General features: G+C 47.7%; 1 protein-coding gene across 1 annotated transcript in view; it reads right to left on the bottom strand.

The window, feature by feature from the left end:
* Positions 1 to 5,052: 5,052 nt before the first annotated feature.
* The window catches only part of dnaaf11 (dynein axonemal assembly factor 11), a 48,870-nt gene continuing 32,903 nt past the window's right edge, over positions 5,053 to 21,019 (bottom strand). The window contains exon 12 of the mRNA XM_061731399.1: positions 5,053 to 5,350. Coding sequence (XP_061587383.1) covers positions 5,053 to 5,350 — 298 coding nt within the window. The remainder of the gene's footprint in view (positions 5,351 to 21,019) is intronic.

The following is a 21,019-nucleotide window of genomic DNA, read 5'->3' as shown; positions in this document are numbered from 1 at the left end:
GGTAGAGTGGGTGACGGCTAGTAAAAGAAGGGAAGAACATTATCACTTATTTTGAATTCAAAGAAAAAAAAGGTATGCACTATTGTCAATCTTTATATTTTATTAGGAAAATTTCACATCCATAAATGTAAATTCCAAAACTCTTCTCCATTATTTAAATTGTTTTTGATTGAAGTTAATTATTATTTCAAATCTCTTAAATTAATAACAAATAAGAAATGTATATCAATGATGGATATCCAATCTGAGATTTTCTACCATCAAGCTGTCACAAATTTAATTTTCATTTTATGCGAAATATTACAAAGTCTGTCACACCAAGGTTTTGTTTCTTTTATGTATTTATTTATTTTTTTCTTTATTTAATTTTCTTTATTTCTTTTCTTTTCAAATGTTCTTGTTGATAATGCATGACTGTGCTCTGTGCTGCTGATGTTGCACAGGTTGTTGCACAATTATAAATTAACTTACCGTGTTCAGGTCTGTCTGATGAGGAGCTCTGATCCAAAGCTTCATCCAACTTTGTTTCCATCGACTATTTTTAAGAACTTCTGCCGAACTGCAGATGTTTCTGACATGATAAAAGTTCAACCTCAACCTTCTACTTCTATCCGTCAGCGATAGAGGGGGCGGGGCTGATCCAACACAGCAACAAACGAGTCAAAGATGGAGTTACCTGTGGAAGACTCTGACCCCCCTTTAGAACTTGGTACTTTCCTCCTCATTAAATTCAATTAAAGAATCGACCAATTAGAGTTTAGTGGAACCAGGTGCATGAACTAATAAATGACCAGTAAACTGGGGGATTACAGCCCTACTAATATATATATATATATATATATATATATTTATATTGTCACGGTCTTGACATTTCCCCCAGTTTGTGTTTTCAGTTCTGTCCCTCCTGTTTCCAATCTGCCCTGATTGTCTGCACCTGTGTCTCGTTATCCCCTGTGTAAATCTAGTCTTGTCTTTCCGCTGCTCCCTGCTGGTCCGTACTGTTTCCTCCCTCCATGTCTCCTCATCTAGTTTTTTGGATTCCTGTTTTTATTCAGCCTTTGGATCCTGCTAAGCAGCGCTTTTGGTTTCGTTTTTGTCCAATAAACCCTGCTTTTTGTGAAATCCTGCTCTCCTGCATTTGGGTCCTCAACAACCAGACCTTGACAGAACGGACCAACCGGGATGGACCCAGCGGGAGAGTACATCACTCTGCTTGAGTTCTTCTGCCGGGAGTCGGTGAAGAACATGCGCTGGGTCGAGGAGGAGGAGTCCCCCTTCCGGGGAACACGCCTGGCTCGGGGTGGGCCCAGGAGCCTTCAGGCTCAGGGGAGACGACGACGTCGGCCCCAGCCCCAGCTTGCTCCTGTGTCGGCCGTGGTCCCGTACGCATCAGCCCCTGCTCCGGTGATGGTCCCGGATCCCACTCAGCCAGCACCGAGGATCCTGTGTGCTCCTAAGCCGGTGTCGTGCCAAAAAGTGATTGCCTGCGAGAATCTGATTTCTCCCCTGAAAATGGGTCTTTTTACCTGCCAAAAATTGATTGAAGGCCAAATACAGTTAAAGGTGACCTATTATGGCATTTAATGTATATTTTAAACAGGCCTTGAATGTCTTAAAAACAATCTAAAGCTTGTTTTTTCTACATAAATCATAAATCCAGCCTGTGGGCCCTGTCACTAGTTTTACCGCTTCTAACCTCTTTTTCTGCGCCTCATTTTTAGGGAAGGGGGGGGTATGATAATGAGGCTCTGTGCTGATTGGCTCCCTGAATGACGTGTAGCAGGGGAGGAGGATAAACCTCGCTCCGCCAGAGCAGCCCGAGCCTGTAAATAAATCACAACACTGAATTTTCACAAATGGAAACTTTATTGTTAAAAAAATAAAATATGAGTTGTATATAAATAACATTTATGCACTATTTAAGCCGGATCTACCCGGCGGATGCTGAACGCTGGCCCCGGAGCCACGCCGGGCGCCCGGGAGCAGCGCTGCTAGAGCAGCGCGGATCACCGCGGCTTTAACGGGGGAATCTGACCGGTTCCGACCGGCCGGGACCGCAGGAACCGGCCTGGACTGGTAGCAGGGACTCCCGGGGACCGACCAGCGTAATTTCAGCCGGATCTGCCCGGCGGATGCTGCGCGACGGGCGCCGCAACCCCACGGCGGGCACACAGAGCGGTTCCGGGGCGCATCCGCGGCGCATCGCCCGTTACCGGGGATCAAACCGACAGATTTGCCTGAAAATCTCGGAGGGTGAAGCTGGTCCGACCTGGGACAGACCCCCGAGGACCCAGCTCCCAAATCACCCGGGAACCTGGATGATTTAACCCGGATCCGCTCCGCCGCGGCGCCGCGTCCGACTGGCTGAAGGATGGACCGCTCCAGCAGCGGAGAGAGCTGGTTGTGGGCGTGGTTTCAGCAGCGGAGGCTGAACCTATGGAAATCTGCTCCTGTCGTTACGTAACGACGGGAGCAGATTTTAATCGGCTCAAAAAAAATCACGTGACACTGGGGGACTCTGTCCGGCGGGGGTCAGAGACCTTGCAGAAATTCATGGTATTTTGTCTCCCCTGTGCTGGCAGGGTGAGGGGAGACCACTTTATATATGTTAAAACAAGAAAAAACGTGTTTTTCATAATAGGTCCCCTTTAATGAAAAGTTGTTTCTGCCTAGATATGACTTGATCTCATTCTTGAGCTTCATAATATAAACACTAGAGCTCACACGATTACTTTTAACTCTTTTAAAAGGACCATTACAACACAAAATAGGCATTTTCACCTGCCAAAAATTGATTGAAGGCCAAATACAGTTAATGAAAAGTTGTTTCTGGCTAAATATGACTTGATCTCATTCTTGAGCTTCATAATCTGAAAATCTGACGTTTTAGCGCTATCGTCGAACAGGGCTGCTGTGCGCGTTCCCGCGGCCAGAAATCAGAAGAAATCAGATTCTGGCAGGCAATCACTTTTTGGCACAACACTGGCTCCTCGTATCCTGTCTGCTCCTAAGCCGGCTCCTCAGGTTCGTCCTGACGCGCCTGCTACGTAAAGAGACCGACCCCCCCCGAACTGTCTCGCCGGCCGGCACGGCCTCGAGGGCGGCCCCCGGAACCTTGACCATGTGTTGCCCTGGGTTGGGATGATTATATATTTTATTATATATTTATATACGCTTTTTATTTTTTCCATTTTCAGTCCATTTCAGTTTTTAATTTTTGAGAATTTGGTTTTTAGCATTTTATACAAATGTAACCCCGATACAGTATATAAAGTAATGAAATATAGACAATTTATGCAATTATAACTGAAAACTTTTATGTTTTCATACCTTTAAACATATTTAAAGGAGCATGAGGCCGGATTGAGGCAGGATTTATGAAAAAAATTCGTATACGTTTTAAGTTTTCTAGTAATAATGTCAGATGAAGCGTTCCAAACCAAAAAGAATGAGCCCTCTAGTGTATCTCTCCTTTGCCTTGAACAGACTGTGTGCTGCAAAATGTGCTGCAATTCGGGGCCCGAATTTCCCGCGCTGTCCTGCGGATGTGACGTCACATGACGCTGCATGTGCGTTCTCCCCGTTCTCGTGCCGGCTTCACTGTTGGCTGCAGTACCCCCAACGGCCGTCGTGGTGAAGGGTGGCGCTAGAGAGTCTCATTTCTTAAAAGGAGCCTCATGCTCCTTTTAAGGCAAACACATGGCACCAGTTATGATCGTGTCCAACAAAACATTCCTTTTTTGGGCATAAACAAGAAAATACCAAAAGTTGTAATGTAATGATGAAAAAAAACAAAAAAAAAACTATCTTTACGTATCGATTTTTAGAGATTAATATGAGAATCGATTTAGAATCGGAAAATGGATTATTTCGTAGAACATGTGAAGAACAGGTTTTTAATAAGGTCTGAGGTCCTGAGTAGCTGAAGCTTCACACTTTGGTTCCGATCCGAACGTTTCTATCAGCGGAGGGCCGACTAGTCCAGGAACTGCTCTGAGTTACAGATGAAGGCTCATCGGGGTGAAACCACCAGGGCTGATGGGAACGGGGCGGTTGCTCGGCCTCCCTAAAGCTCCTGCAGGATCAGGGCCAATCAAACTCCTCCAGGAGGGACCGGCAGGTTCCTGGGAGCCGGGTTGAAGCGGTTCCTCTGACTTCCACGGTGGCTTCGACCTGGAAGCTGCTGCTTGTGTTTCCATCTTTATTCTGGTCTCCTAAAACAGTGAAGGTGATTTTGTAGAGACGTGTTTTCTTCTGCTTCCCTCTCGGCCTCCAACAGAGAAACAGCAGGGATGCAGGTTCAGCGCTGCAGGGGAGTCAAGGCTTCAGGTTTAATTACTTACGTCAGATTCAGAATATCTGACTCTTGGAAACAGAAAACTCCTGAAGGTGAGAAACCAAATCTAGAGAGATGGAAAAGATGCTGGAGGAGGAGGAGGAAGAGGAAGAACAGGAGGAATAAGAGGAGGAGAAGGAGGAGTGGAAGGAAGGCGAGTGGGAATCGTGACCTCCAACATTTAGAGGTGACAAATCAAAGCAACGACTGCAGAGATTGAATGAGGGATGGCAGAGGGATGAACGAGGGATGAACCAGCTTCAAAGTGTCTCTGGTGGAGGTCTGGCAGAACAAATCTCAGGAAAACTTCCAAAAACCAGAGACCAGAGTCGAACCCTGAAAACTGAAGACCTGAAAATGTAAACAGAACCGATCCGAGCAGGTTCTGGACCAGGATGAATGGATGGATGGACGGACGGACGGACGGACAGATGGAGTGATGGATGGATGGATACATAGATACTTTATTAATCCCGAAGGAAATTCACGTAACTTCGCTGAACCAGAACATTATTGTAACATAAAAGGTCTTAATACAAAACTCTTATTTCAGGACTTTTAGTTTCACAGATATTTTTTTCTAACATAAAACAACCTTTTACCACCAGGAAGTCTGTTGTTACAGGAAGTAGTAACCGTCTCTTCTGCTTCCTCAGGAACACAAATGTGAATATAACAAACTTATCCTGGTGCTGGTTTGGGGGTACCCGGTACCTTCACATGAGGGGGGGGACGTCGGGGTCGTCCACGAAGCCCTGGGAGAAGAGACCCGGGTCTGCAGGGGGACCCGGGTCTGCCGGGGGACCCGGGTCTGCAGGGGGACCCGGGTCTGCCGGGGGACCCGGGTCTGCAGGGGGACCCGGGTCTGCAGGGGGACCCGGGTCTGCAGGGGGACCCGGGTCTGCAGGGGGACCCGGTCCAGGGGTCTCCAGGGGACCCGGGACGATGCTGGACACGTCCACGCATCGGCGGCTGCTGGGATCCACCTCCAGCCTCTCGGGAACCTTGGAGTTCCTGAGGTGAAACAAAAGAGATGGAGGTTTCAGAGGAGAGCAGAGCGTCTCCGGGGGAAGTCCTGCTGGATCCAGATCCAAGAAGATCCAGATCCAAGAAGATCCAGATCCAAGAAGATCCAGATCCAAGAAGATCCAGATCCGAGAAGATCCAGATCAGTGGTTCTGGGTCTACGGCCCATTACTTAAAGGGGACCTATTATGAAAAACAGGTTTTTTCTTGCTTTAACATATATAAAGTGGTCTCCCCTCAGCCTGCCAACACAGAAAAGGACTAAAGCAACCGAATTCTGCAGGGTCTGTACACCCCGCCCGGAGGATCCTTCCAGTGTCATGTGACTTTTACGAGCCGTTCAGATTTGCGCAGTGGCGTAGGGATAGTCAGTGCAGCACGTGCAACCGCACAGGGGCCCGTGCGCTTACTCCTATAGATATCGTGAAACCAACCGTTGGTAAAGTCCCAAGTGGTGGTTTTTCACAAACGACGAGCTCTGTCAGGAATGTGCCAAACACTAATTGCCAACACAGCTTATCAAAGCCTCAGCGCCGAAAGCAGAAAGTTCGGAGTAATTTGAGAAATGCGTCCTCGTCGAAACGAGTTAAAGGCTGATTTATGGTTCCGCGTTACACCAACGCAGAGCCTACGGCGTAGGGTACACGGCGATGCGCAACGTACCGCGTAGCCTTCGGCGTACCCTACGGCGTAGGCTACGCGTCGATTTAACCCAGAACCATAACGAGGACGCACGACGTTGTTTCGTCGCTTTAACAAACCCCGACTTCTCCACAACAACAAGCGGGCCCCGCAGTGGATTTGTGCAGCAGCTCTGCAGCAGCACACCATCCGCTTCAACTGGTGTCTGTTTGGCACTCAAGGACGGACTGAATGTACTTTTTGCATATGGGTGGCAGTCACCACCGTAAATACGCATTCTGGTTGCAGTATCAAAGGAGGCGCGCAAAAAAAAGCGCCGCGATCTGCGCTCCTCTTGTTTTTAACATTGCCTGTGACAGTGGCGTCAGCTGAGAGATCATTCTCAAAGTTAAAAATGATTAAGACATACCTGAGGAGCTCCATGGGGCAGGAGCGGCTTAGCTATCCTCTCCATTGAACATTTAAGAGCCAGGGAGTTGGACATTTGGGGATGTAATTCAGGATTTTGCCCAGCGCAAGGCTCGACAGATGCCGTTTCACTGAATTTATAAATTAATCTTTTGTTTAGGCTACACCCTGTGTTAAACCTCGGGTTCATATTCTAAGAACCTTTTCTTAGATTTTTTTTTTTCTTTTCAAGGAATGAGTCTAATATAGCCTACAGCAGAGGTCTGTTTTTCACGTAACGCACTGCTGCGGTTTGGTCGGAAGATCTTAAAATAAAGTGTAAAAAAACAAAAACAATAATCTCTCTTCTGTCTTGTCATGCTATTGTTGACTTAATGTTTATTATCTCCTCTTGCCTTAAGCTTTATCATGTAGCGATGCACTCTTGACTTTGTAAGAAAAATGATTTTGTGGTCATTTCAGCACCGCCATGTATCAGACAGCTCCTCCCGTGCTGTCTGATGATGGTGAGGTTTGTTCACCTGCAGACTGTTGTGCACAGGTGAGTCAAAGCTGGGCTGTTACATTTAGAATCTTGACCTCTTAAAAAGTTTCTAATAGGCTACAATAACCCAAGTCATTTATTTGATTGTAAAATTTAACAAACTGTTGGTAAAATCTATATAGACCTCGTAGTGGGGGTGAGCGCATGCATGTGCGTGATTGCGCGGGTACGCCTAATTAGTAACATGCACTTAGGGCCCGTCAATATATCTTGCACTGGGGCCCGTGCTGAGGTTGCTACGCTGCTGGATTTGCGCATTTTCGTTACGTCACCCAAATGCAAACCACGCCTCGGTCTCCTCCGCTGCTGAAACCACGCCCACAACTCTCTCCGCCGGCCGGAGCTTCAGCCATTGTTATGAAGCGGTGGCTGTTTGAACAACGAGAGACAGTAGAAATCAGGTTTTGCATCGACACTTACCCTCATAAAAGGATCAGAACGGACCCGGCAACTGCACACGAGTCGGTGGTAAGTGACGTTATTTTTTTATGTTATTTATATTTGTCTACAAGTTTGATCTTTGCATGGGCTAAGTATTTAGCTTAGCTCCGGTGTAACACCGGAGCTCTATTAGTAATTTTTTTCTGTTTATGGTTTCAGATCTTCCAAGCACCTGAAGTTGTTCAACGACACCTTCAGAAGACGCACGGTCCTTCCTTGAGCCAGCAATAGTGCATAAATGATATTTTATTTTTTTTAACAATAAAGTTGCCGTTTGTGAACATTCACTGTTGTGATTTCTTTACAGTTAACATGATTCATTTGTCTTGTAACATAAGAAATGAAATGATGAGGAATCGGAGTAAAGAACTGTTAGTGTGAAGACGAGGTGACCCGTTCCCTCTTCAGGGAACTAAAGGTTGATTTATGGTTCCGCGTTACACCAACGCAGAGCCTACGGCGTAGGGGACGCGTCGATTTAACGCAGAACCGTAATTCAGGCTTTAAGATCCGTTTACAGCATGTAACTGAATGCGAGCGTCCGACTATCGCGTGGAGCTGCGTGACATCGGACGCTCTCTGTCCACACTGGAACCGTTAAACTCGCGGCCAGTTAGGACAGTCCAATACAAAATAAAGCAATGGAATTTATTTTGTCTCCGAAGCTCGCTCGCATGGGACACGCTTTGTGTACGGAGCCGCTGCTCTTCTCCCCGGAGCGAGGCTCTTTTCCCTCCCCTGCTACACGTCATTCAGGCAGCTAATCAGCACAGACCCTCATTATCATAGCCCCGCCCCCTCAGAATCACTCACAGAAAAGGAGGCTAGAAGCGGTAAAACTAGAGACATGGCCCAGACGCTGAATTTCTGATTTATGTAGAAAAAACAAGCTTTCTTGTTTTTAAAACATTCAAGGCCTATTTAAAATATCCATTAAATGCCATAATAGGTCTCCTTTAATGTGTATCCTGCTACGGATTAAACATCTGTCTCTAAACAGGTACACGATGTTCACCTACTAAGTTTGTTGCTTCAGTTTTATTCACCGCTTCCTTCTGTAACATTCAGCTTTTCATCTCTGAGTAAAGTGTCGTTCCTTTATTGCTGAAATTGATTTGTAAACGGTGAGTGAAAGGGCAGCTCTGTGATTGGCTGACAGCACCAAGGAGCTGCACGTCTCCGGTGTCGTACGTTATCGAGTGACAACCACAGGAGCTGGATGAAATGTGTGGATGCAGGAAGCTGCGGCCGCCTATCGTCATTTAATCTCCGCGCAGCGGCTGAACACCAGAGGAGAAGCCCGTCGTTACGCTGCCACCGTTCACCGAGGAGGGAGTGAAGGTGCCGAGGAGGGAGTGAAGGTACCGAGGAGGGAGTGAAGGTACCGAGGAGGGAGTGAAGGTACCGAGGAGGGAGTGAAGGTACCGAGGAGGGAGTAAAGGTACCGAGGAGGGAGTGAAGGTACCGAGGAGGGAGTGAAGGTACCGAGGAGGGAGTGAAGGTACCGAGGAGGGAGTAAAGGTACCGAGGAGAGAGTGAAGGTACCGAGGAGAGAGTAAAGGTACCGAGGAGAGAGTAAAGGTACCGAGGAGGGAGTAAAGGTACCGAGGAGGGAGTGAAGGTACCGAGGAGGGAGTAAAGGTACCGAGGAGAGAGTGAAGGTACCGAGGAGAGAGTAAAGGTACCGAGGAGGGAGTAAAGGTACAGAGGAGGGAGTAAAGGTACCGAGGAGGGAGGAAAGGTACCGAGGAGGGAGTGAAGGTACCGAGGAGGGAGTAAAGGTACCGAGGAGAGAGTGAAGGTACCGAGGAGGGAGTAAAGGTACCGAGGAGAGAGTAAAGGTACCGAGGAGGGAGTAAAGGTACAGAGGAGAGAGTGAAGGTACCGAGGAGGGAGTGAAGGTACCGAGGAGAGAGTGAAGGTACCGAGGAGAGAGTGAAGGTACCGAGGAGGGAGTGAAGGTACCGAGGAGGGAGTAAAGGTACCGAGGAGAGAGTAAAGGTAAAGGAGAGAGTAAAGGTACCGAGGAGAGAGTAAAGGTACCGAGGAGGGAGTGAAGGTACCGAGGAGAGAGTGAAGGTACCGAGGAGAGAGTGAAGGTACCGAGGAGGGAGTGAAGGTACCGAGGAGGGAGTAAAGGTACCGAGGAGAGAGTAAAGGTAAAGGAGAGAGTAAAGGTACCGAGGAGAGAGTAAAGGTACCGAGGAGAGAGTAAAGGTGCAGAGGAGAGAGTGAAGGTAAAGGAGAGAGTAAAGGTACCGAGGAGAGAGTGAAGGTACCGAGGAGAGAGTAAAGGTACCGAGGAGGGAGTAAAGGTACCGAGGAGAGAGTAAAGGTAAAGGAGAGAGTAAAGGTACCGAGGAGAGAGTAAAGGTACCGAGGAGAGAGTAAAGGTGCAGAGGAGAGAGTGAAGGTAAAGGAGAGAGTAAAGGTACCGAGGAGAGAGTGAAGGTACCGAGGAGGGAGTAAAGGTACCGAGGAGAGAGTAAAGGTAAAGGAGAGAGTAAAGGTACCGAGGAGAGAGTAAAGGTACCGAGGAGAGAGTAAAGGTACCGAGGAGAGAGTGAAGGCACCGAGGAGGGAGTAAAGGTACCGAGGAGAGAGTAAAGGCACTGAGGAGAGAGTAAAGGTACCGAGGAGAGAGTAAAGGTACCGAGGAGGGAGTGAAGGTACCGAGGAGGGAGTAAAGGTACCGAGGAGGGAGTGAAGGTGCCGAGGAGAGAGTAAAGTTACCGAGGAGGGAGTAAAGGTACCGAGGAGAGAGTGAAGGTACCGAGGAGAGAGTGAAGGTACCGAGGAGGGAGTAAAGGTACCGAGGAGAGAGTGAAGGTACCGAGGAGGGAGTAAAGGTACCGAGGAGGGAGTAAAGGTACCGAGGAGAGAGTGAAGGTACCGAGGAGGGAGTAAAGGTACCGAGGAGGGAGTGAAGGTACCGAGGAGAGAGTAAAGGTACCGAGGAGAGAGTGAAGGTACCGAGGAGAGAGTAAAGTTACCGAGGAGGGAGTGAAGGTACCGAGGAGAGAGTGAAGGTACCGAGGAGATAGTGAAGGTACCGAGGAGAGAGTGAAGGTACCGAGGAGGGAGTGAAGGTACCGAGGAAAGAGTGAAGGTACCGAGGAGGGAGTGAAGGTACCGAGGAGAGAGTGAAGGTACCGAGGAGGGAGTAAAGGTACCGAGGAGAAAGTGAAGGTACCGAGGAGAGAGTAAAGGTACAGAGGAGAGAGTGAAGGTGCCGAGGAGGGAGTGAAGGTACCGAGGAGGGAGTAAAGGTACCGAGGAGGGAGTGAAGGTGCCGAGGAGATAGTGAAGGTACCGAGGAGATAGTGAAGGTACCGAGGAGATAGTGAAGGTACCGAGGAGGGAGTGAAGGTGCCGAGGAGGGAGTGAAGGTACCGAGGAGGGAGTAAAGGTACCGAGGAGGGAGTGAAGGTGCCGAGGAGGGAGTGAAGGTACCGAGGAGAGAGTGAAGGTACCGAGGAGAGAGTGAAGGTACCGAGGAGAGAGTGAAGGTACCGAGGAGGGAGTGAAGGTACCGAGGAGGGAGTAAAGGTACCGAGGAGGGAGTGAAGGTGCCGAGGAGAGAGTGAAGGTACCGAGGAGGGAGTAAAGGTACCGAGGAGAGAGTAAAGGTACCGAGGAGGGAGTAAAGGTACCGAGGAGAGAGTGAAGGTACCGAGGAGAGAGTGAAGGTACCGAGGAGAGAGTAAAGGTACAGAGGAGGGAGTAAAGGTACCGAGGAGAGAGTGAAGGTACCGAGGAGGGAGTAAAGGTACCGAGGAGAGAGTAAAGGTACCGAGGAGGGAGTAAAGGTACCGAGGAGAGAGTGAAGGTACCGAGGAGGGAGTGAAGGTACCGAGGAGAGAGTGAAGGTACCGAGGAGAGAGTAAAGGTACCGAGGAGAGAGTAAAGGTACCGAGGAGAGAGTAAAGGTACCGAGGAGGGAGTGAAGGTACCGAGGAGAGAGTAAAGGTACCGAGGAGAGAGTAAAGGTACCGAGGAGAGAGTGAAGGTACCAAGGAGAGAGTAAAGGTACCGAGGAGAGAGTAAAGGTACCGAGGAGAGAGTGAAGGTACCGAGGAGAGAGTAAAGGTACCGAGGAGAGAGTAAAGGTACCGAGGAGAGAGTGAAGGTACCAAGGAGAGAGTAAAGGTACCGAGGAGAGAGTGAAGGTACCGAGGAGAGAGTAAAGGTACCGAGGAGAGAGTAAAGGTACCGAGGAGAGAGTAAAGGTACCGAGGAGGGAGTGAAGGTACCGAGGAGAGAGTGAAGGTACCGAGGAGAGAGTGAAGGTACCGAGGAGAGAGTAAAGGTACCGAGGAGAGAGTAAAGGTACCGAGGAGGGAGTGAAGGTACCGAGGAGAGAGTGAAGGTACCGAGGAGAGAGTGAAGGTACCGAGGAGAGAGTAAAGTTACCGAGGAGGGAGTGAAGGTACCGAGGAGAGAGTGAAGGTACCGAGGAGATAGTGAAGGTACCGAGGAGAGAGTGAAGGTACCGAGGAGGGAGTGAAGGTACCGAGGAAAGAGTGAAGGTACCGAGGAGGGAGTGAAGGTACCGAGGAGAGAGTGAAGGTACCGAGGAGGGAGTAAAGGTACCGAGGAGAAAGTGAAGGTACCGAGGAGAGAGTAGAGGTACCGAGGAGGGAGTGAAGGTACCGAGGAGGGAGTAAAGGTACCGAGGAGGGAGTGAAGGTGCCGAGGAGGGAGTGAAGGTACCGAGGAGAGAGTGAAGGTACCGAGGAGAGAGTGAAGGTACCGAGGAGAGAGTGAAGGTACCGAGGAGGGAGTGAAGGTACCGAGGAGGGAGTAAAGGTACCGAGGAGGGAGTAAAGGTGCCGAGGAGAGAGTGAAGGTACCGAGGAGGGAGTAAAGGTACCGAGGAGAGAGTAAAGGTACCGAGGAGGGAGTAAAGGTACCGAGGAGAGAGTGAAGGTACCGAGGAGAGAGTGAAGGTACCGAGGAGAGAGTAAAGGTACAGAGGAGGGAGTAAAGGTACCGAGGAGAGAGTGAAGGTACCGAGGAGGGAGTAAAGGTACCGAGGAGAGAGTAAAGGTACCGAGGAGGGAGTAAAGGTACAGAGGAGAGAGTGAAGGTACCGAGGAGGGAGTGAAGGTACCGAGGAGAGAGTGAAGGTACCGAGGAGAGAGTGAAGGTACCGAGGAGGGAGTGAAGGTACCGAGGAGAGAGTGAAGGTAAAGGAGAGAGTAAAGGTACCGAGGAGAGAGTGAAGGTACCGAGGAGGGAGTGAAGGTACCGAGGAGAGAGTAAAGGTAAAGGAGAGAGTAAAGGTACCGAGGAGAGAGTAAAGGTACCGAGGAGAGAGTAAAGGTACCGAGGAGAGAGTAAAGGTACCGAGGAGGGAGTGAAGGTACCGAGGAGAGAGTGAAGGTACCGAGGAGAGAGTGAAGGTACCGAGGAGAGAGTGAAGGTAAAGGAGAGAGTAAAGGTACCGAGGAGAGAGTGAAGGTACCGAGGAGGGAGTGAAGGTACCGAGGAGAGAGTAAAGGTAAAGGAGAGAGTAAAGGTACCGAGGAGAGAGTAAAGGTACCGAGGAGAGAGTAAAGGTACCGAGGAGAGAGTAAAGGTACCGAGGAGGGAGTGAAGGTACCGAGGAGAGAGTGAAGGTACCGAGGAGAGAGTGAAGGTACCGAGGAGAGAGTAAAGTTACAGAGGAGGGAGTGAAGGTACCGAGGAGAGAGTGAAGGTACCGAGGAGATAGTGAAGGTACCGAGGAGAGAGTGAAGGTACCGAGGAGGGAGTGAAGGTACCGAGGAAAGAGTGAAGGTACCGAGGAGGGAGTGAAGGTACCGAGGAGAGAGTGAAGGTACCGAGGAGGGAGTAAAGGTACCGAGGAGAAAGTGAAGGTACCGAGGAGAGAGTAGAGGTACCGAGGAGGGAGTGAAGGTGCCGAGGAGGGAGTGAAGGTACCGAGGAGGGAGTAAAGGTACCGAGGAGGGAGTGAAGGTGCCGAGGAGGGAGTGAAGGTACCGAGGAGAGAGTGAAGGTACCGAGGAGAGAGTGAAGGTACCGAGGAGAGAGTGAAGGTACCGAGGAGGGAGTGAAGGTACCGAGGAGGGAGTAAAGGTACCGAGGAGGGAGTGAAGGTGCCGAGGAGAGAGTGAAGGTACCGAGGAGGGAGTGAAGGTACCGAGGAGAGAGTGAAGGTACCGAGGAGAGAGTGAAGGTACCGAGGAGGGAGTGAAGGTACCGAGGAGAGAGTGAAGGTAAAGGAGAGAGTAAAGGTACCGAGGAGAGAGTGAAGGTACCGAGGAGGGAGTAAAGGTACCGAGGAGAGAGTAAAGGTAAAGGAGAGAGTAAAGGTACCGAGGAGAGAGTAAAGGTACCGAGGAGAGAGTAAAGGTACCGAGGAGGGAATGAAGGTACCGAGGAGGGAATGAAGGTACCGAGGAGAGAGTAAAGGTACCGAGGAGGGAATGAAGGTACCGAGGAGAGAGTAAAGGTACCGAGGAGGGAATGAAGGTACCGAGGAGGGAGTGAAGGTACCGAGGAGAGAGTGAAGGTACCGAGGAGAGAGTAAAGGTACCGAGGAGGGAGTGAAGGTACCGAGGAGAGAGTGAAGGTACCGAGGAGAGAGTGAAGGTACCGAGGAGAGAGTAAAGGTACCGAGGAGGGAATGAAGGTACCGAGGAGGGAGTGAAGGTACCGAGGAGGGAATGAAGGTACCGAGGAGAGAGTAAAGGTACCGAGGAGGGAGTGAAGGTACCGAGGAGAGAGTGAAGGTACCGAGGAGAGAGTGAAGGTACCGAGGAGAGAGTAAAGGTACCGAGGAGAGAGTGAAGGTACCGAGGAGAGAGTGAAGGTACCGAGGAGGGAGTGAAGGTACCGAGGAGAGAGTGAAGGCACCGAGGAGGGAGTAAAGGTACCGAGGAGAGAGTAAAGGTACCGAGGAGGGAATGAAGGTACCGAGGAGGGAATGAAGGTACCGAGGAGGGAGTGAAGGTACCGAGGAGAGAGTAAAGGTACCGAGGAGGGAATGAAGGTACCGAGGAGAGAGTAAAGGTACCGAGGAGGGAATGAAGGTACCGAGGAGGGAGTAAAGGTACCGAGGAGAGAGTGAAGGTACCGAGGAGAGAGTGAAGGTACCGAGGAGAGAGTAAAGGTACCGAGGAGAGAGTGAAGGTACCGAGGAGAGAGTGAAGGTACCGAGGAGGGAGTGAAGGTACCGAGGAGAGAGTGAAGGTACCGAGGAGAGAGTGAAGGTACCGAGGAGAGAGTAAAGGTACCGAGGAGGGAGTGAAGGTACCGAGGAGAGAGTGAAGGTACCGAGGAGAGAGTGAAGGTACCGAGGAGGGAGTGAAGGTACCGAGGAGAGAGTAAAGGTACTGAGGAGAGAGTGAAGGTACCGAGGAGGGAGTGAAGGTACCGAGGAGAGAGTAAAGGTACCGAGGAGGGAGTGAAGGTACCGAGGAGAGAGTGAAGGTACCGAGGAGGGAGTGAAGGTACCGAGGAGAGAGTGAAGGTACCGAGGAGGGAGTGAAGGTACCGAGGAGGGAGTGAAGGTACCGAGGAGGGAGTGAAGTTACCGAGGAGAGAGTAAAGGTACCGAGGAGGGAGTGAAGGTACCGAGAAGAGAGAAGACGGAGGTGCAAGAGAACTGGCCGCTCAATTTCATGAACCGGGACGTGTAATCTGGATCCTGCAGACGTAGAAACGCCGGGACGTTTAGGAGCTGACGGTTCCTCCTTCAGCACCGCCCATCAATCTGATTTATGACACGTTTCAGAGCAGTTGTTTTAATGCAGTCGTAAATCATCATGTTGTTCTGGGGAATAAAGATAGTCATTGTACATAAAAGTCCATAAATGAGATGGTTTTCTGGTCAAATATCAAACCAGGCTGGAACTGAACCTTTCATACCCCGGCCCCTTTCCACCAAACCGGTTCCAGGGTAGCACCAACTCTTTGCTGGACTAGAGGAAAGAACCTCTTACGTAAATGGAGGGGGTGGAGTTATTTAGACCAACGGCAATAGCAAGACTGGGAGACGGAGACATTTTCAGATAAGAATGAATCTGGATGCAGAAAAGCATCATGGGAGGAGGAGACAACCTGTCTGTTAGAGATGTGTCCACGGAGGAGCTACGCTGAAAAAAATAAATCTAAGGGCATCTAAATATAACATATTTAAACCTGTGATATTAACAATTAAAAAGAAGTTTGTTGCTTTACATGAATACATCTAGTTTTGAACTTAATCTGCATTTGTTCAAGAAACAATACATTGTGCATTTTTTCCTTAACAAGCAGTATTTATGTAATCCCAGGCAATCTTTTAATTTACACACAAACAACAAGCAATGTTGTATTTACTTTTCCTTTAACAATTTTAATCTATTGCGCAGAAAGACCAACGTTTAGATGAAACTTGCTTTATTTGTTAATGTAGAACACCACGGTAAAAAATATCTTGCTTGATCTACTTTTAAAAATTAAGGCAACTTTTTCGTATGAGATTTTTATGTAGATCAAGTAAGACTAGTCTTTGTATAAACTACTTAATTTTTAGTATGTACAAAATTCATTTGCAAGTAAAGTCAACTTAATTTTGATAAATAAAGTAAACTTAACACAATTAAGTTGACTGTACTTGCAAAATGTATTACTTACATACAAAAAAAAATAAAGTATTTTATACAAAGACTAGTCTTTCTTGATCTACATAATAATCTCATGCAAAAAGTTGACTTAATTTTTTTAAGTAGATCAAGCACAATATTTGTATCAGTGTATGTGGACCAAGTCCTGGCTCCCCTTAGCACCCGAGCTGTGGAAAAGCAAACCGGTTCTCAGCCGTGAACCAGCACTGGACCAGAACCAGCCCTGGAACTGGTTTGTTGGAAAAAGGGTTATGGGAGGTTCAAACGGCTCATCATTTGCAGAAAGCAGGACCGGTTTATGCTTTGGCTACGTGGGCAACCGCCCAGGACGCAATCTTAGGAGAAAAAAAACTCACCAGTCTTCTAGAATCTAGACTAAAACCAAGCTAAAGCTTATTAAAACGTACTTGAGGTCCACGATGTCCCGGAAGTATCTCTCTGGTCTCTCTTCATCATCAACATCAATCACACGGTTATGTGATTACATATGATGATGTAATTGATGATTTAGCATCAAAGAAGGTGAGAAAAGTCAGATTTTAGATTTTAGCACTCCTGTTAAGCAAACATGGTTGTTAGATCCTGATGAAGGATTGGTGCAATTTACATCTGTGTTTATATACTATATCATATTTCTTCTATTTATCTCGTTTGTTCAGTGTTCATGTTACGTTTTTGTATTTAAGATGATATAACAAAATAACATGAATATAATATATTGTTGGGGTAAGTCACCCAGGGTATAAATCTAGCCAGAACCGCCTCTGGCACCAAGATACTTTTACTCTGGGACTATTTGTTCTGAAACAACGTTCCTGGGTCTGTGAGGTGATTTCCATCCCGTGTTTCTGATGCAGCTCAAGCATGGTGACTTATTTCAAGTCCTCCTTATCAGTAGACGGTTTCTTGCAGGCTGATGAACCTCCTCCTATCTCTAATGGTTTCTCACCTTGGCCTGGTTTCTTTTCCACTACAATTCAGGACCCGGATCAGCAGTAGGAGGTTGGAGCGAAGCTGCTGTGACGTACTCGATTGTGCGACACGAACGAAGAAGTAAAAGACGCCAAAGACGGAGAAAATGGGTGAGATGATATATCTGCTGCTTGGTCTGTGGCTTGTATTCAATATAAGGTTAATATCTGATATTTTCTCATTCCTTGTCGCCAGTACTGGAGTTGAGGGGGGATGAGGGGGGATGGCATCCCCCTCTGAAATAAAAACGGTCCAAATCATCCCCCTGTAAAATTGCCATCCCCCCTTTCCATCCCTTATGTCATTTCATCAATGAATGTGGTTTTACTGCTATTTCAACATTTAGAGTCATCACCAGAAAAATAACTTGACAATTTTCACCTGTTTCAAGTAAATTTTCACTTGAAATAAGTAGAAAAATCTGCCAGTGGGATAAGATTTATCTTCTCATTACAAGCAAAAAAATCTTGTTCCACTGGCAGATTTTTCTATTTATTTCAAGTGAAAATTTACTCAATATTATTACATAAACAATATTATGTTAACAGACTAGAGTAGACTTCAAATTATTGTTCCACATTGCTGTTGCAGTTTATTTAAAACCAAAAATAAAGTAGATAGCGTACAGTAAATGGTTTATAAATGATCTTTTAGTAGGCCTACACTGTAGATCAGTGGTTCCCAAACTTTCTGTGCCCAAGGCACACCAAAGGACAAATAAAAATTTCAAGGCACACCTATTGTGCAAAATAGCCTTATAACACGTGTTATCACTAATATCATCTGTTTATCTGTTAAGTTTATTATTTAAATGCCAAATAAGATACTGCCTTTGATGTGTCACAGTCTAAAATTCCCACCTGCGCAACTGCGCGAACAGCGAAATGTGGGATCCTCTTTGAGGATTTTTTAACATAGTTTTTAGATAAAGAGTTTGCCTCTGTATTATGGAATGAGTGCATTCAAAGTAGTATATAGTAAATTAAAATAATTATTTTTGTCTAGTTGTATACTATATTGCAGTAGGCTATGGTTGTCACAAAATCCCACGGCACACTTGGACTTGCCTCAAGGCACACCAGTGTGCCGCGGCACACAGTTTGGGAACCACTGCTGTAGATGACACTTAGTATCACACTTGGTACTACATCACTTTAACCCTTGTATTGTCTTTGGGTGAAAATGACCCAATTCTTCTATCCTTCTTTCCTCCTGCTCTCTCCTTCCTTCTTCCTTTCCTCTTTTCCTCCTTTTTTATCCTCCTTTACTCATTTTCCTTGCTACCTCCCTTTTGTCATTCGTTCCTTTATTACCTTCTTTGCTTTTCCTTCCTTCTTTCCTTATTTTATCCACTCCTTCCTTCTTCCCTCCCTTCTTTCCTTTTCTCCCTTCTTTCCATCTTTTCTCCCTTCTTTCCTCCCTTCCATCTTTTATCCCTTCCTTACTCCCTTTCCTACTTCCTTCCTTCTTTCCTACTTTTCTCCTTTCTTCCTCACTTCCTTCTTTCCTTCCTTCCATCTTTTCTCCCTTCCTTACTCCTTTTCCTACTTACTTCCTTCTTTCCTTCTTTTCTCCTTACTTCCTTCTTTCCTTCCTTCCTCCTTACTTCCTTCTTTCCTTCCTTCCATCTTTTCTCCCTTCCTCCATTCCTTATTTTCTCCCTTGACCCTCCCTTGACCCAAAGACAGCACAAGGGTTAAACATTAAGTGTAAATCAACCCCAGGCCGCTCTTGTAGCTGAATTTTCTCCCGTTTCAGATTAAAAACCATAGATGGGTAAAAACCTGCCAGGCTGACGATAGGATGATGACATTTTGCTCAGGGCCCCATGGAGGTTTGGGCCGGCCCTGCACGCAGCGCTGCATAAAGAGCTCCAGCCGTGGCGGGGAGAGGAGCATCAGTCTCCAGCGGAAGTCGGGGTCTGAATACGCTCATCGCTCTCACCTCGGTAATGGGGCAGTAATCGAGTTCCCCCCGGCTGCTGTGACAACATCACGCAGGTCCTGGTCAGTGTCAGCGGCCGGCGGGCCCCGGAGACTCGGGTTTGGGAGTGGGATGTCACGGCTCTGATCTGGATCACGCTCAGATAGAAACCTGATAAAACGGGCCGCGCAGAGCTGAACGCTGGTGCACCGAGCTGCTTCCTCATTACGACTCAAACGCAAAGAGGAAAATGTGATTTTAACCCTCCAGAGGCTCCAACGGGGGTAAAGAGGGGAACCAAACATAACGGCGTTATCCTGAACACGGGGCCAGATAGCAGCCGGGCGGGCGGAGCCTCATGTGGGACGTCTGAGGAAAGGACAAAGCGCCGCAACGAGAAAGGATTAGTGATGTCAGATAACCGCGGCGGCAGCGGCGGGTTTCAGCCGGTTTATCAGATTTGTTCAAGATTTCCAGCCATTTCCAGAGCGAGTAAATCTGCAGATGTTACACGGAACCACGCCTCGTTAGCTGGTTTACATAGATGAGGTGAAACCAGACCTCCGGGGGGGCTGAGTTGTGCAGGAGGTGGAGGCCTGGGGGGGCCCTACCTACAGATGTCCTCCAAATATCACTGATAGGTCTAAACTGAATTTAGAGATTCCTACAGTCCTGCTGTAGGTCGTCTATAATATCTTAAAACATGAACTGTTTAAATGTATAGATTTAATTTCCATTCAGAACATGAATGAATGCAGTTCAGATAATCCCCCCCGTAACGGAGAGATGAACTTGAACCACACTCGCTGTTCAACCAGGAAAACAGGCGAACTTTACTTCAATTGGAGATGAATAATTAAAGAGAAGAAAAACTTCATTCATCTGAAGAGTGAAGTCCCAACATGGCACCAGAATGTGGGAGGGGCTGCACCTGGACCGGAGAGTCAAACTTTGTTTTTTAAGATTAGACCCGTTACTTTAGCTGGAGGAAGAACTCGTGTCTAATGGGCAGTGCAAATGCAGTGCAAATGCAGTGCAAATGCAGTGCAAATGCAGTGCAAATGCAGTGCAAATGCAGTGCAAAAGCAGTGCAAATGCAGTGCAAATGCAGTGCAAATGCAGTGCAAAAGCAGTGCAAACGCAGTGCAAACGCAGTGCAAACGCAGTGCAAATGCAGTGCAAATGCAGTGCAAATGCAGTGCAAATGCAGTGCAAAAGCAGTGCAAAAGCAGTGCAAATGCAGTGCAAAAGCAGTGCAAAAGCAGTGCAAACGCAGTGCAAACGCAGTGCAAATGCAGTGCAAATGCAGTGCAAATGCAGTGCAAATGCAGTGCAAAAGCAGTGCAAAACCAGTGTAAATGCAGTGCAAATGCAGTGCAAATGCAGTGCAAACGCAGTACAAATGCAGTGCAAATGCAGTATAAACGCAGTACAAATGCAGTGCAAATGCAGTACAAATGCAGTGCAAATGCAGTGCAAATGCAGTACAAATGCAGTGCAAATGCAGTACAAATGCAGTGCAAATGCAGTGCAAACGCAGTGCAAATGCAGTAAAAACAATTGCAGTACAAATGCAGTGCAAATGCAGTGCAAATGCAGTACAAATGCAGTGCAGATGCAGTGCAGATGCAGTGCAAATGCAGTAAAAAATTGCAGTACAAATGCAGTAAAAAATTGCAGTACAAATGCAGTACAAATGCAGTGCAAATGCAGTGCAAATGCAGTACAAATGCAGTGCAAATGCAGTACAAATGCAGTACAAATGCAGTAAAAAATTGCAGTACAAATGCAGTACAAATGCAGTAAAAAATTGCAGTACAAATGCAGTACAAATGCAGTAAAAAATTGCAGTACAAATGCAGTGCAAATGCATAGGTGTTATTGCCCCCCGGTTCCTGAAGCCAAGCGTTATCAAGCGGCGATGTGTTTCCAATGGAAACATGACCAGTTCAGTCCTCGGTTCCCGTCACGTTCTGGTTTGTGACTCTGAGCAGCTCACCAACCTTCCCCTCTCATATCAACCAGTGCCGGGTCAACCTAATCACATCAGACCAGACCCGTGTAGACGGGTCACTGAGGGACGCCAGCTCCACACCAGACCCCACGTCAGTT

This window comes from Cololabis saira, chromosome 10 (genome assembly GCF_033807715.1).
Source record: "Cololabis saira isolate AMF1-May2022 chromosome 10, fColSai1.1, whole genome shotgun sequence".
Lineage (NCBI taxonomy): Eukaryota > Metazoa > Chordata > Actinopteri > Beloniformes > Belonidae > Cololabis > Cololabis saira.
Note: the sequence above shows the minus strand (reverse complement) of the source record. Positions and strands in the feature narration are given on the sequence as shown.